Genomic DNA, 16,634 nt, shown 5'->3' on the forward strand with positions numbered 1-16,634 from the left:
GTGCATATAGCTATTCATCTAATCCTCTATGACAGTTTTGTGTACAATTGAGTGTCAACTTGTGTAGCCATATGTCAATGATTATTTCACATATGTACTTCCTCTTGCGGGTGCCGTGTCATTCACATAGTCGGAGTAATGGGATGTCGGCATTATGGGCAGTCCCCATCTGGGTGAGAGGGAGGGAGAGATGAAAGAGAATTGCTCACTCACCCCAAATGAGAGGTGAACAGTCTTATACTGTCAACACCAATAAAACACAAGTGGTCAACATCGACTTAAGGAGGAACATACAGAGGTGATTATTTATCAGACTTCTGTGCAAATCAATGGAGATGCGGTGGGGGAGAGTGGCCAGTTTGATGTTCTTAATTGGGCATCCACACACATCACTCATCATTGGACATCACCAACACTCAACACAGAGAGCATCCTCATGAATACTGCATCTCTACACTAGATGCTCCCACACCGATAACAAAGCTCGGCAAAGAATCAACGGCACACACAGGATCATTGTCTACCTACCAGAGCAGCACAGTTTATTTTCTTTTATTTTCTTTTGTTTATAAGTCAAATCTTCTGCACCGAAATGTCTGAGATTGCTGATGTAAGATGGCAAAATAGTTGATATCTCGCCTCGAAAAAAGACAAAAATTGAATGAAATATTTATATATTTAAATATTTATGCGTTTACTAAAACACATTTTGAACTAAAGACAAACATTAAACCCGTGTAGGCCTATAGGAGGGGCCCTCAAAAATGTTGGGAACCATTGGTATAATAGTTTCCACCCCAGAGCCGCCATTTGGCTGAGCCAGGACATTAACAACTCCCACGCTCCTCGGTTATACTTATTCTAGATGTGCAATTACAACACCTGGTCTGAGCAGCACTATGCAATTTACTTAATTTACTTAATTACGGGCACTGTTAGGAATACTGATACGTGTGTGTCGGCATTAGGATTGTCCCGGTCGGATCGGGTGATCGGAAATCGGGGCCAATCGCATCATTTTCAAATGATCGGAATTGGATCGGGAGCCAGAAATCGTGATCGGGATAACCCTAGTATCAATATTATATACATATCATGATATTAGACTGGATATTAAATATCGGATAGGGAAGAATCGGTATTGGCAGATGCTCAAAATAAACGATCGGAATCAGATCGGGAGCTAGTCGGCATGTCAGGTAGTCAGGATGTACATAGGCATGCATTGTTTGTGCATTATCATAGCCTGCTCAAAGCATAACGGTGGCAGGCATGCAGGCACAAAAGACAGACAGACTCCAGAGTCACAAGTGCATTTGAAAACCAGCTCTCTGTTCCGTGAACACTACTGAGAACAGACTTTCACAAAAGATCAGCTTCAAAACTTCAGCCCAAAGGCACAACACTACAGTGACACAAAAATATCCATTCAGGCTTCACTTTCCCCTGTTCCCATTTTGTTTTCTCTCTTTCTTTCTGTCAACACTACAGTGACACAAAAATATCCATTCAGGCTTCACTTTCCCCTGTTCCCATTTTGTTGTCTGTCTGTCTGTCTGTCTGCCTGCCTGCCTGCCTGCCTGTCTGTCTGTCTGTCTCTCTCCCATCAAGCACAGAGAGTGTCTATTGTAACTTGTATCTCCAGAGTGATCAGCCAACATAATAAACTGAGACAGAATGATTTGCTCTGGTGGGTCTGCAACTGTAATTAATCACACCACGGTGGCCTCAAGGGCCATTATTAATTTAAGAAGTTTTGGAGATTCATGTAAATTCTGCAGTACCTTTTTTTAGTGGTATAGGTCTGAATTGATTTTTGGGCTATATGACGGCTACTAGGATTGACCATGAATGCTATGAGTTTAGTCGGTGGTGGAATTTTGGGAAAATGTAGCCTGGCGTGGCCAGAGTATATCACCAGCAGATCCATGTCTAGCCACGCAAAGCAAGGGAAATTGTTATTCATCACATAAATTCACTACGCACTTCAGGGACAGTTTTTGATTGATTGATTGAAATATGTATTAACAGTTTGCAGAATTACAGTACATTACAAGCACAAACTCAATACAACTCAAACTCAACTCAACTCAAACTCAATACAAAGTTAGGCTATGGCATAAATTACACAGGGATTGATTCCCGTGCTGGGGCCCAACATGGCGAGGGACAGGATTTTCAACTAGAGACTTCGAGGCAGGGAGAGTTAAGCCTATTAGCTGTATGTGATATATATATAACCAGTCTCATTGGCCTACTGATGCTCTCCTACTCAAGGACTCTCCTTGTCCGTGACTGGCAGGTGAACTTATGCATTATGATAGTTTGATGTCCGTTTAATGCCACACTTAGTATGCTCCAGCTGACACATTTGTAATTGTAGTAATGCAAGGAAAATCGAGATTCACATTCGAGCAAGAATTGTGCAGCACTATAATCTAAACGTAATAATGTGTTAAAAGCCTAGAGGCCAGTGTTCACAGTAGCCAGCCGATACAGTATATCTAACGTGAACATCTGAGGAACAAAAGAACGTCTAAGGGGAGATTCACATTCACACCGTGAACCGTTCCCTCTGGCCATGATTCACATTGGCCTTGATTCTTTCGCACTCGAGTACACTTCATTCAACGTCAATGCTTTCACCTTGCAGCGATCCGTATCCGATATTGCCTATCGGAGATAATTACAGAGCTACAGTGTTCCTTTAAAAAAAGATGAATGAAAATTCTCCAAAGGGTGGCACTACAGTCACCATAATCAATGGGATACTGAGGTTTGTCCTATAATCTGACAAGATTTTGAGATATCGTGTGTGCAAAATTGTAATTATGGCCTGAGGGTGGCAACAGTCAGGCCTATTCATACTCCGGTTATAGGTGATAAGGTGACCACTGAAAAGTACAACATGACTGTCACTCCACACCGTGGGGATACGCGAATCACCGGTCACCCAAACACATCGCTCTGTTTTTACTAAGGTTTCGGTGGTCATCTTATCACCTAAAACTGGAGTATGAATAGGCCTTAAAGGTGACACACTACACTCAGCATGTTTCATTGATCGTTCGATGATGAGATATCTTGAGTGCAAATGGAAAGTTTGGCCTCAGGTTGCAAGAAGAGGGAAATGTCACGTGGTCACACAAAAATCATTAGGGGTCATCCGCCTGAAAACGTGAATGTGATTTCATGCCAGTCTAGCCAGTGGATTTCAAGATATCTTGTTTGGGATCAAAGTGGTGGACGACAGCCACGCTGTTGGTGGAGCAAAAAACATTACATTCACTACAAATCCAATGCCTGAGCTGCCCTATAGCCTCAACCCTCACTATTTTCAGTAGTATCCATGAAAGACGTTCCCTCGGTCCCCCCAGGTTGGAAGGCACAGGGCTCACTGAGCAACGATCTGACCTGACATACTGCACAAGTGCACATCTACAGTACCTGGATCAAAACATCATCTAAGAATGATATAAGTATAAGCACAAATGATTGAATTAGGTCTCTGGGCTGTTCTGCTCAGTGCTGGCCTCCTTTCACTTATCAAGCTCAATTTATACTAAGCCGCATGCTGCCGTGCTGTACATTGAAAATAGCCAATCTACAAGCTCATGATCGCAAGGCTGGCTATTGTTACGATGCGTAACCAAGTATGAATCCTTCACAAAGACAAGCCCCAAGCTTAGACCAAAAGGGATGTCAGTGCTATAGCTGACAGGCTTGTCAACTCCACCTAAAAGTTGAATGCTATAGTTTTTGCTGATGCAAGAGGGCAAAATAGTTGATATCTCCCTCTACCAAGGCATTACGGTATCCTTTCACCATTGTGGAAACCATTCATCTTTTTCTTAATTTCTTCTGTAACACTGTCCTTCACGCAACGGCTGTGTATCTAGTATCTACTGTACCTAAATTATGCTGTTCAGTTTATTCATGTATCTGATTGTTCTGGGAAAGAAGCTTTTTATTCTATTTTCGGTGGCTTTGAGACTGCGAAACCGTAATGCGTCAGCTACAGCTAGCATCTCAAACAGCGGTTGTGGCTTGAATCCTTCATTAGTAGTGCGTTCGGCTGTCCGCACAACCCTCTGCAATTCTTTGCGGTTTAGGTCGGTGCAGTTGCACATACCAGGCCGTAAAGCAACCAGTCAGCATGCTCTCTATGGTGCCTCTGTAGAGAGCTCTTAGAACTTTTGGAGCCATGCCAGCTTTCTTCAGTTTTTCTGAGTGCTTTCTTCACCACCCGCTCCGTCCAGGTGAGGTCCTGGGGAGATTCAATCTTGCTACAAATAATTTACACATGGTAGTCGCTTCTTTTCACCCGACATCAAAGGAACATAAGCTTGGCTGATGTCCACGGGATCTTTCCCACAGTCAACCCACCCAACCAGTAGCAGTCGCTTGTGCGGTGACAAGGACAATGCCCCGCCAGCGTCACTGACAAGAAACTGTTCAATTATTGTGTTCATTGCGTGGTTCCAAGAAAAGATGGAATCTCCACGGTCAATAATTTAACACCGGGCCTCTGTGGGGGGCTGGGTGGGTGGCGGCTGTTTTATGTCACTCAGATTTGTATTACGTCTGTTTCAGATGCTTATTCACTGATAGGGAATTATCCCAGTGTGTCACGGTGGGCTGCAGCGACACTGAACAAATTGCAGGCAGTGTTCTGTTGAGCGCCTGCTGAGCGCACCGACACGCCGCCACAAGCCTAATGTCTGCTGTGTGGACTGGAGACCCCCAGAGGTCAGAGTCCCTTTCTTGACCCTTCAGCATTCAATGCTTTAACAACACATCATCCATTATATAAGTATACTAACCAACAGCAGATTTTTGTATTTCCTTTCCTGTCCTCAGTTGCAGTAGTGTGTGTGTGTGTGTGTGTGTGTGTGTGTGTGTGTGTGTGTGTGTGTGTGTGTGTGTGTGTGTGTCAGCAGCAGAACACATAACACAACTTAAGGGCGCATTTCCTCTCTGCAAATAATGTTAATATATATTCTTTTGCAACTATTCCTCCTGGCCAACAGCTATGCTGCCCCAGGCACAAGGCAGTATAAGTATACATATGCCTATTAAGTATCCAGTCAATATTATGGCTGTGAGGGGGAGCTGCCAGGGCTGCAAGGCATTGTTTGATTTAATAACAGGCCCAGTTATGAATCCCAGTCCTCCCACCCAGTACATGAATTCATGTTTACATGTAGTGTTATTGATCTACCTTCCTATGGTGGAAACACGAATGTAATGCATAAATTAACATCTCAGATTGAGAGTGATTGATTGACTTGCAGGAACTGCCTCGTTGTATTCATAACTAAAACAAAAATGACCTGTGCAAATTATAAATGATTGTCATTTGTCAGCCTTTATAATTTGTACGTATATACTACTTTAGTTAACTTGCCTTGTGGCGCACATCCAATGCGCGCTACCTAGAAATAATCTGCGCTCGTATAGCTGACGATTGGATGTATGTTTACTTACGAGTCCCATCAAAACGAGTGGCAATTGTATCCAGGAAGGTGTTCTGAGGAGCTATCAGACCCCTCATCACCGGCATACGAGACCTGGTGGAGCCTCGCCTCTCTCTTCGCTCCGGCACATTGTTGTCCACGAACCCGGGCAGGAACCTGGAGGTCCCTGGCGCGCCTCCCAAGCCCTGCAGGAGGGCGCTGATCCGTGACCCGCGGGGCTCCACTTTTCCAGACCGGTTGGATGACCACTCAGGTGGCCATCATGACAGGATTATAGGAAGGAAGGAGGAAATACAATCCGATGGAAGTTATTGAACTTAAGTTTTGACATTAAAAAAGACGGGGGGGAAAAAATCCTTCACATTTTCTCACGGCTGCGATGCGCGCAGCGCGTTGATTGCGTCCTGGGCGTTCTGTTTCCAAATCCAAACCGCAGCTCCACCTCTCTGATCCCTCTCTCGTGTCTCGTCTCTCCTCCTGTCTCTATCTATCTTTCTCCCTACTCTACTCTAGCCCCCCCCCCCCTCTCTCTCTCTCTCTCTCTCTGACTCTCTCTCTCTCTCTCTCTCTCTCTCTCTCTCTCTCTCTCTCTCTCACACACACACACACACACACACACACCACACGATTCGTTCTATTCGTTGATGTTTGCATGAATCATGAATGTATGACACGTAACCTACATAATATGCACTTGCATGATCCTTCTGCCACAGTAGCCTATATGGTTCACAATCTAAATTATAAATTAACGCATCTAGCATACATCGTTGTTTTGACTGTCTCCATTGATCTAAATTGGGATGAAGTGAATGACATTCCCATCATGGTTCCCACCGACTGGACCAGTGGAAACTGAAAGTGGCCTGTGTGTTTTCTGTAACTATACTACTACTACAGCACTGCAGCAGTCCTTAACTCTTGGACGCCATCTTCAGGGAATCAGAATAATAATCCTAAAAATCACTTAAAGAAAAACAAAGAAAATAATTCAGCATCAGAGGGGGAAAAAAAGTCCAATGAGAAATGAAAGAACCAGATAATTAAAATGATTAAAAAGCCTTTCAATAAAAGTTTTTTTAATTTTAAATGAAGACAGATTATAAATCTGAGCTCCATATGGGGAGGTCATTCCGGAGCTGAGGATCAAATCTTGACAAAGATTCAAGGTTTTATTGAAATGTATACACATGAAATGTGAAAACATGTCCAACATAGGTCTATAACTCTATATAGGCCTAGAGAATTGAAAAAAATAACACCCATGTGAAGTGAGGGGCGATCTTATCGGTACATCATCATCATATCATGCCGGCCAATCAGAATTTGCGTCCTCACCTTCGTGAAACAATGTTTGGGTTCCGCAATCTCTGTGTTTACACGAACACTCCAAATTGTCCATTCATTGTCAATGGCATTTGATGTTTGCGTAGGACAAATCTTGTGTTGGCACATGCACCAAAAGCTGGACATGGAGGGGATGGGCTAGTGCCCCTCAAAAATCACACCCATGTGAAGTGAGGGGCGCTCTTATCATCATACATCATCTCATTCCGGCCAGTCAGAATTTGCGTCCTCAGCTTCAGTCTTCAACGTTTGTGTTTACGCAATGTTTGTGTTTACGCACACCACTGTATATTTTACCTTGCTCGGCAAGGTAAAATATACAGTGCATGCACCAAAATGATCTGTTTGAGCATCTCTGTGGTGGCTTGGTGGTAGCATTTGTTTGTCTGACTGCAGCACAAACAGTCCCTCTGCTGCTGGTGTGATTGTGTCCTTCATAATCCTTCTTCTGCCTCAAGCACCTTCTCGGCTCCTGCAGGGAGGGGAACCAAATCCCCGTAGCTGGTGTCAGAATGCTTTGTGTAGCATGGCAGCAGCACAGTAGAAGGATTTGCAGGATCTTCTGGGTGACTTTCTATTTCCTCCGCTATCGGAGGTGGTACAGGTGCGTTTTTTTATGTCGAGGACCCCCAAATTGAAACTAATTTGAAGAGATATGCCAGGGACCCCCATGAGAGAAGATTTTTATGGCCCTAGCAGATTCTCAGCCCGTTTCATTTCAAGGACTCCCAGTTTGACACCCCTGTTTAATGGCATCTCTATCTCTGGGACCCCCAATTTGTATTGTAAAATCAATGTTCATTTAACTCTTGAGAGTGTACAAATGGACCCAAACAGGTCCATTTCGTTCCATTTGTACACTCTCAGAGTTACAGTACAGACCCTTAAGTGTCCATTTGGTTCCAATTTGACCAGCCTAGTTTATGGGACTTTAGCATTATCATTTAGCTGGGGACCCCCTGGAACTCCCTCAAGGACCCCTGGGGGTCCACCACGGACCCCACTTTGGGAACCACTGCTGTAATGTCTATGATTGATAAGTCCTCACAGTGATATGTGCACGCAGAGGTACTTGAGTCTGCTCAGAAGGGAGTTGTATATATATATGTGTAAAAACCCACAACCATCTCAATGGTCTAACCAATGTTCAAGAAGAGGAGACGTTTGTCCTGCATGGCACCTGCACATTCACAGGTCTGCCAACGAGCTATGCCTGTCCCACAACAGGCTTGAAAGGTTCACTTCTGTGGTCTCTAAACATTACACCTAGCTGCATGTTTACGCATTCATTTCATTTATTTACATGTCAATTTCAGCTCTGACATTTATTTCAGACATAGTATGTGAAGAGTCTGCCTGTGCTATTAACTCATTTTGGATAAAAAATAAATAAATAGATTCCGTTTTTCTCCTCTGGTGAAAAGCTGGAGGTTGCACGATGGAAAGTCACATTTGATCTGCTATGCAGTTCTTTGTAGAGTTGTTGTTGTTGTTGGTGGTGATGGTTACTGGACGATGTAATTGTGTATAAAATACATTGCTCTTGCATTCTGAACAAACTTATTATGAGGCCACTAAGACCTTCAGTAGTTGGTAGTGAACCTGATAATTACATAATCTAAAGTGAAAATGCAGAGTTTATTAAATTGAACAAAACCATTAACAAAATGATCAACATCAGAATATTGGGATATGGTAATATTATCTGAAACGATCAAGTTAATGTTGAGGCAGATTTCGTGTGCACAATATGTGGGTCTGGTCCTATAGGCCGAAAGACGAAGTGATATTTATTTGTTTCACATGACTTAAACAATTCCATTTTAAGAACTTGAAGCATTACAGAGCTCTTGTTCTTTTTTTTAATATTGAAATTAATATCCTCCAAGTGCCACATTCAATGATGGAGCCGACACAAAATGAACACACAATCTATTTGCAGCTGTAACATTTCATCACACATGCATTGCTATTACAAACCCACACATCTTAATTTGTAGCAATATACTGTATCGTGTGTGTGTGTGTGTGTGTGTGTGTGTGTGTGTGTGTGTGTGTGTGTGTGTGTGTGTGTGTGTTCCAGTTTGAGTTCTGGCCTGTTATCCAATGCCTTAGAACATAATTGGCCAGAGGCTAAACTTGCAATATCATCCCAACAGTGAGTGAATTGTATCCACCAGATGTCATATCGGCTACATCACTGTGCGTGCCTCAATGGACATGGAAAATAAACTATGAATAACTGCACATACTACTGAGATATACTTTGCTTCTGTCTGGTCAGTGCAGTACATACACTATAACCGGATCCTAAATGAAAGCAATGCTACACAGGGTTACCAATGGTGTAGTTTCCTTCGTTAACACCAGAGGCCAGCCTAGTTTATGGGACTAATACGCTTGGGGAATATAAAGGCAGCCTATCATCTGTGTAGTGTGTGTACATCCAGTACTCAATTCAAACATATTTTCAATTAAATAAATGCTAATTATTGTAACTTGATGGAGATGCAGAAGATAGATAGATAGATAGATAGATAGATAGATAGATAGATAGATAGATAGATAGATAGATAGATAGATAGATAGATAGATAGATAGATAGATAGATAGATAGATAGATAGATAGTTAGATATAGACAGACACTTCATTTAAAAACATCTAAGATGTGATTGTGTGTGGGTTGAGGAGATAGGCTAAGCTGCTTAACCTCTAATGCTAAAACAAATGTCTGCCGTTCCTGCATCACCCTGTTGAGGTTTATTTTTCCAATAATGGTTGCCTCATTATACATTATCATCATGCTTATTATCACGCTACTTATAAAACAAAATCAATAATTTGTCATGAAATATTGATTCAAAGCTTAGCTTAGAAGCTTCTGCTCCCATAGGAAGGCCATCAACAGCGGCAGAGCAGCGGACAGCTTTTGAAGCACTCTGCTGTCGGGGAAATAACACAGACAATTACCGTCATTGAATATTACATTATTGAGAATGCAAAAAAGCCATGTATAAAATATTTAAAAAGCCTACCTCACTGTCAGCTAGTTGCCAGTGCCACTGTCATCTTTCATTTGACTCACCCGTAAAGTTCACAAATCGGGTATCATAAACTCCCAAGTCCACCCACGCACCCATGCGCGCACCCATGCGCACACCCATGCGCGCACACATGTGCGCACGCACGCACGCACACATGCGCACACGCACAGGCAAACACACTCACATACAGTCATAATTACCACTGTGTGCCTTAACTTGCACGCACGCACACACGCATGCACGCACACACACGCACACACGCACACACAAACACACTCACACACAGTCATAAATACCACTGTGTGCCTTAACTCATAATTCAGATTCATTTGACGTGACATGAAGGCACCATGAGGACATTATAATGTCTACTGGATGGATTGCACAAGCCAAAAATGTACACACTGAGGTTGACACTTGACAGTTCAGAGACCCCTCGAAAAAATACCAGGGTTTTTTTTTGGAGATTTTGTTTCATTGAGGAGGGGCTGTCCACAGCCTGTGGCTCATCACAGACACCAAATCAATAAAGCGACAAAATGTTTGGAATGAGGACCATGTCACATACATGTGGCATTTCCTGTCAGCATTTTCATTCCTGCAGCGTGTCTCAGTCTTTTCCAAGGTACTGCTGAAAGTTGCTGTCACGACAGGCAGGCCACATGTCCAGCTGTTGTGGCTCATGGTCCATCCCCTGTGCGTGTCCTACAAGAATTCCAGGCTGGACGGTATGCTGTCGGAATGCCAGTGTTTGTCAAGAATCTGCATGAGCCGCCATCATCTGATTCCTGTGTGAGTCTCATGGCTTACATCCAGTAGACATGTTGAGAACTGAGAGGGCTGGCGCTTGCCAATGGCGGTCACAGAGCAAACAAACGCATTATATGTATCCACATGGCAGCACTGTATATGTCAAAGTGTTCCACCAAGGGAATCTCAATGCTTTTAAAGCATGCAACATTTAGCATACATGTTTTTTGTATAACGGCCTGGAATACATGGGATCTGCTGTAAGGGATATGACAGTTGATGCTCAGATTGTGAGTGATGTGCGTACTGTGCTGTGCATCACGCCACAACATGGTCAACTATAGCCTCACGCCACACCATGGTCAACTAGCCTCACGCCACAGTCAACTAGCCTCACGCCACACCATGGTCAACTAGCCTCACGTCACAGTCAACTAGCCTCACGCCACACCATGGTCAACTAGCCTCACGCCACAGTCAACTAGCCTCACGCCACACCATGGTCAACTAGCCTCACGCCACACCATGGTCAACTAGCCTCACGCCACACCATGGTCAACTAGCCTCACGCCACACCATGGTCAACTAGCCTCACGCCACACCATGGTCAACTAGCCTCACGTCACGGTCAACTAGCCTCACGCCACACCATGGTCAACTAGCCTCACGTCACGGTCAACTAGCCTCACGCCACACCATGGTCAACTAGCCTCACGCCACACCACGGTCAACTAGCCTCACGCCACACCATGGTCAACTAGCCTCACGCCACACCACGGTCAACTAGCCTCACGCCACACCACGGTCAACTAGCCTCACGCCACACCATGGTCAACTAGCCTCACGCCACACCATGGTCAACTAGCCTCACGTCACGGTCAACTAGCCTCACGCCACACCATGGTCAACTAGCCTCACGCCACACCATGGTCAACTAGCCTCACGCCACACCATGGTCAACTAGCCTCACGCCACACCATGGTCAACTAGCCTCACGTCACGGTCAACTAGCCTCACGCCACACCATGGTCAACTAGCCTCACGCCACACCACGGTCAACTAGCCTCACGCCACACCATGGTCAACTAGCCTCACGCCACACCATGGTCAACTAGCCTCACGCCACACCACGGTCAACTAGCCTCACGCCACACCATGGTCAACTAGCCTCACGTCACGGTCAACTAGCCTCACGCCACACCATGGTCAACTAGCCTCACGTCACGGTCAACTAGCCTCACGCCACAACATGGTCAACTAGCCTCACGCCACAACATGGTCAACTATAGCCTCACGCCACACCATGGTCAACTAGCCTCACGCCACACCACGGTCAACTAGCCTCACGCCACACCATGGTCAACTAGCCTCACGCCACACCACGGTCAACTAGCCTCACGCCACACCATGGTCAACTAGCCTCACGCCACACCACGGTCAACTAGCCTCACGCCACACCATGGTCAACTAGCCTCACGTCACGGTCAACTAGCCTCACGCCACACCATGGTCAACTAGCCTCACGCCACACCATGGTCAACTAGCCTCACGCCACACCATGGTCAACTAGCCTCACGCCACACCATGGTCAACTAGCCTCACGCCACACCACGGTCAACTAGCCTCACGCCACACCATGGTCAACTAGCCTCACGCCACACCATGGTCAACTAGCCTCACGCCACACCATGGTCAACTAGCCTCACGCCACACCATGGTCAACTAGCCTCACGCCACACCATGGTCAACTATAGCCTCACGCCACACCATGGTCAACTAGCCTCACGCCACAACATGGTCAACTATAGCCTCACGCCACACCACGGTCAACTAGCCTCACGCCACACCACGGTCAACTAGCCTCACGCCACACCACGGTCAACTAGCCTCACGCCACACCATGGTCAACTAGCCTCACGCCACACCACGGTCAACTAGCCTCACGCCACACCACGGTCAACTAGCCTCACGCCACACCACGGTCAACTAGCCTCACGCCACACCACGGTCAACTAGCCTCACGCCACACCATGGTCAACTAGCCTCACGCCACACCACGGTCAACTAGCCTCACGCCACACCACGGTCAACTAGCCTCACGCCACACCATGGTCAACTAGCCTCACGCCACACCATGGTCAACTAGCCTCACGCCACACCACGGTCAACTAGCCTCACGCCACACCATGGTCAACTAGCCTCACGCCACACCATGGTCAACTAGCCTCACGTCACACCACGGTCAACTAGCCTCACGCCACACCATGGTCAACTAGCCTCACGCCACACCATGGTCAACTAGCCTCACGCCACACCATGGTCAACTAGCCTCACGCCACACCATGGTCAACTAGCCTCACGCCACACCATGGTCAACTAGCCTCACGTCACACCACGGTCAACTAGCCTCACGCCACACCACGGTCAACTAGCCTCACGCCACACCATGGTCAACTAGCCTCACGCCACACCACGGTCAACTAGCCTCACGCCACACCATGGTCAACTAGCCTCACGCCACACCATGGTCAACTAGCCTCACGTCACACCATGGTCAACTAGCCTCACGCCACACCATGGTCAACTAGCCTCACGTCACACCATGGTCAACTAGCCTCACGTCACACCATGGTCAACTAGCCTCACGCCACACCACGGTCAACTAGCCTCACGCCACACCATGGTCAACTAGCCTCACGCCACACCACGGTCAACTAGCCTCACGCCACACCATGGTCAACTAGCCTCACGCCACACCATGGTCAACTAGCCTCACGTCACACCATGGTCAACTAGCCTCACGCCACACCACGGTCAACTAGCCTCACGCCACACCATGGTCAACTAGCCTCACGTCACGGTCAAATAGCCTCAAGTCACGGTCAAATAGCCTCTTGCCATGGTCACCTATAGCCTCTTGCCATGGTCACCTATATATAGCCTCTTGCCATGGTCACCTATTAGGCCAGTCAATCTAAGCTCAAAGGGGGCCCAAAATACCCCAAATAAATTGCAATAGTAATCGTTCAAGGTTTTTTTATGATCCTTAAGGGCTGTACCTGGAGGCGTGATCAATGCTCTTTGGCCACTCAGAATAGCCAAATGGCATTGATCACGCCTCCAGGTCTTTAGTTTACTCAAGTTAGGGAATAAGACCTGGTACTTAAGACACGCAAAATTAGGGTCATCCAAATAACATAAAAATGTGATGGATCGAAAACAATTGGATCATGGTGCATTCAGGGGTTGAAAGTTCGCCTACCATTAAAAACCTATAAGGCAAAAATGTCTACTTTTAATTATGCTTTAAGTAGCATGTGACGTGTCAAACTAGGGGTTATTCATGATTCTGAATCCATTGCACGAAAAAACACTATTTGGGCTAAATTATACCATATAGCCACTTGTGCCCATTTGTGATGACGGCTATATGGTCGTCTTTTATGAAAACCTTGAGCGATAATTACTATTGCAATTTCTTTTGGGACAAATCTTGACTGGCCTATATAGCCTCGCTGGCTAAATCTCACGAGTCACCGACTGATATTGATGTTTCACTAGATGAGAGAAGAGAGAGAACGCAGGAACAGGAAATCAATCCAAAATCGCAAAATCTGTGTAAAAGAAGAAAAATATATATATCCCAGTGGAAATTATACCAAGGAATTAGCTGAACATAGCAGAGAACATACAGTAGCATAGCTGAGCAGAGGATGGTGTTCTAATTAGTCAGGATGCTGTTATGGCTTCCAGCAGAGAACAGAGTCTTGAGGGTCGTCGACTAGTCTTTAATAAGTAGACAAGAAAGTAAGCACTTATTTATATTTCATGATTATATTTTCATGATATTTCATATTTCATGAAACAGTCATGTTAAAACAAATTAGACACAACGCACAGCAGTATGGAACGTACAGGATTAGCATACGAAAGGAGAGAATATCTGATGGATGGACTTACAGTGTACCTCTGCTGTCCGTCGGGAGGAAACCTCATAACTCCATGCAAAATGTTCATTTTTAAGGAAATTAAGAAAACCTTAATGTTTTTTAAACAAAGCAATACTGCATCATCACAGTTGGTGTTGTAACTTTATATATTGTCAATTACTTCCATGAGAGGAAGAGAGGTGGTGGAGTTAGTTGCTTTAGCAGACATTTTGAGGGTCCACTGGAGTTAAGAGGTTTTGTCCAAAGCACTTTTACTACTATTTAAGTACAGCTTGGTGATGGGGGGATAAAAACATCGCCTTCAAAGAAGAAATCAATTCCTGCACGCACTGGCTGCATTGAAATATATTAAGAAAACAGAACATTTCAATGCAGAGGAAACCAGTGTGTGTGCTGTGCGGGAATTCCTTTCAACTTAGATGTTTGGATATATATTTGTTTTATATTCACTGCACCACGGAAGAGAAAAGGCTATCTGGTGTGCACTTTGATTCCACTTTTTTTTAAACTTAAATTTTTATTTGCAGGTAAACATAAAAATAAAAAACATAAAATGACAGTTACAGTGCAAGGGTTCAGACATATCATTAATATACAACATATTCCAGTCCATTTATGAATGTCCATCATTGTTAGCATTGGCGTCGTTCTGTTGATTTTTATATTCAGTCCATTTCTCCCATTTTCAATGAATAGTTCCTCTTGTAGTCTCAATACATGAGTTAGTTTCTCCATTACAAATATCTCCTCCACAATGCTCAGCCACTACTCACAAACTGGAGGTTCTGGTTTGTACCATAGCCTTGTAATTGCTTTTTTACTAGCTGCCAAAAATACTTTGACCAGGTATATATCTTCTCTCTGCGTATTATCCTGTGACAAATCACCCAGATACAGCACAACACTAGTCTTAGGTATCTCATACTGTAGGTTAGTATCTTCTTTATCTCTGACCATACATTGTCCCAAGAATTACTTATTTTAGGACAATTACAAAATATGTGTTCGTGGTCAACATTTATACTTCCATAACCTCCAGCATGATTGTTGTTTAGACTGCATTCTTGCTGTAATCTTTGGAGTTATGAAATATCTGGTAATATTCTTCCAGCAGAATTCCCTCCACGTTCTAGAGCGCCGTGCACTGTGTTTTACATATATTGTACCAGTCCTCATCCGTAACCCACACCCCCAATCCAGCATCCCATTTCTCCTTAATAGGGTAGATATTTCTTTACTTGCCATCAAACCTTGATACAGAGCTGAGATTACTCTACCCTTTTTCTTTGCATATGCTTGAATCATAATTTGATTCCACTTCTGACAGATATTGCTTGTTCGCTGATGCCAGGCTGTCTGAGGACTCGTTACAAGTGTATGGTGTAAAGTTCAGAATGCCCTCAAGCAAATAGAAGTATGTTCCATTGCTGAATCCATTGTATTTTATTTGTATTTTTTTATTTGCACATTAAAAAATTAAAATTAAGCAACAGCGTAATAGTGGTTTGTGCAGGGAAGATTTAGAAAACCCTAAGATTAATCTGCTAAAGTATTTGACATGATCTTTTCTGAAACTCATCCTGACAAAAGCAATAGATTAAGTGGGGTGATAAAAGTCCAAATGAAAATGCTCCAAATATGATATCTCGCTTGAAGGTTTATTAGTGAAGATAGAGGATAGAGCTCTTGTTGTATGGCTGTGTGCCTTTTTAATATTCAACTGAATATCCTCCAAGTGCCACATTCAAGGATGGACGGTGTCGGCACAAAATTATTACACCAGCTATCTGCAGCTACACGTTTTGTCATGATCTGAAAACTGAAGTCACTGTCCTTTAAAATATGTCACGACTCATAACATATTGGAGTCCAGTTCTTATTATTTCACTTTATGCAGCACAAAGTTTAGTTTGCATGAGACACTGTTAACGTACTGTACAACTTCAGAATTATGTTGGGGAACTGTGACTTAATTTGGAGCTGCGCAGTTCGCCTCCGCTTAATTGGTTCCACGTTATTTAAATGTACCGTCCCCTCGCAATAATAGCCTACTTTTAAATGCATG

The 16,634-nt window shown here is 44.4% G+C and overlaps 1 protein-coding gene and 1 long non-coding RNA gene across 2 annotated transcripts in view; one reads left to right on the plus strand and one right to left on the minus strand.

Annotated features, from left to right (window-relative positions):
* The window catches only part of LOC308311781 (voltage-gated delayed rectifier potassium channel KCNH8-like), a gene marked incomplete at its 3' end in the record, with an annotated part of 58,676 nt that extends 52,840 nt beyond the window's left edge, over window positions 1-5,836 (minus strand). Inside the window, exon 1 of the mRNA XM_080758559.1 lies at window positions 5,488-5,836. Coding sequence (XP_080614685.1) covers window positions 5,488-5,563 — 76 coding nt within the window. The 5' untranslated portion in view covers window positions 5,564-5,836. The remainder of the gene's footprint in view (window positions 1-5,487) is intronic.
* Window positions 5,837-15,090: 9,254 nt separating this feature from the next.
* Window positions 15,091-16,388, plus strand: LOC308311367. Its single transcript, XR_013963642.1, has 2 exons — window positions 15,091-16,018; window positions 16,063-16,388. It is a non-coding gene; the product is annotated as an uncharacterized lncRNA (long non-coding RNA).
* The last annotated feature ends 246 nt before the right edge of the window (window positions 16,389-16,634 follow it).

Source organism: Protomyctophum bolini (assembly GCF_963924005.1).
Source record: "Protomyctophum bolini genome assembly, chromosome: 24".
Taxonomy (NCBI): domain Eukaryota; kingdom Metazoa; phylum Chordata; class Actinopteri; order Myctophiformes; family Myctophidae; genus Protomyctophum; species Protomyctophum bolini.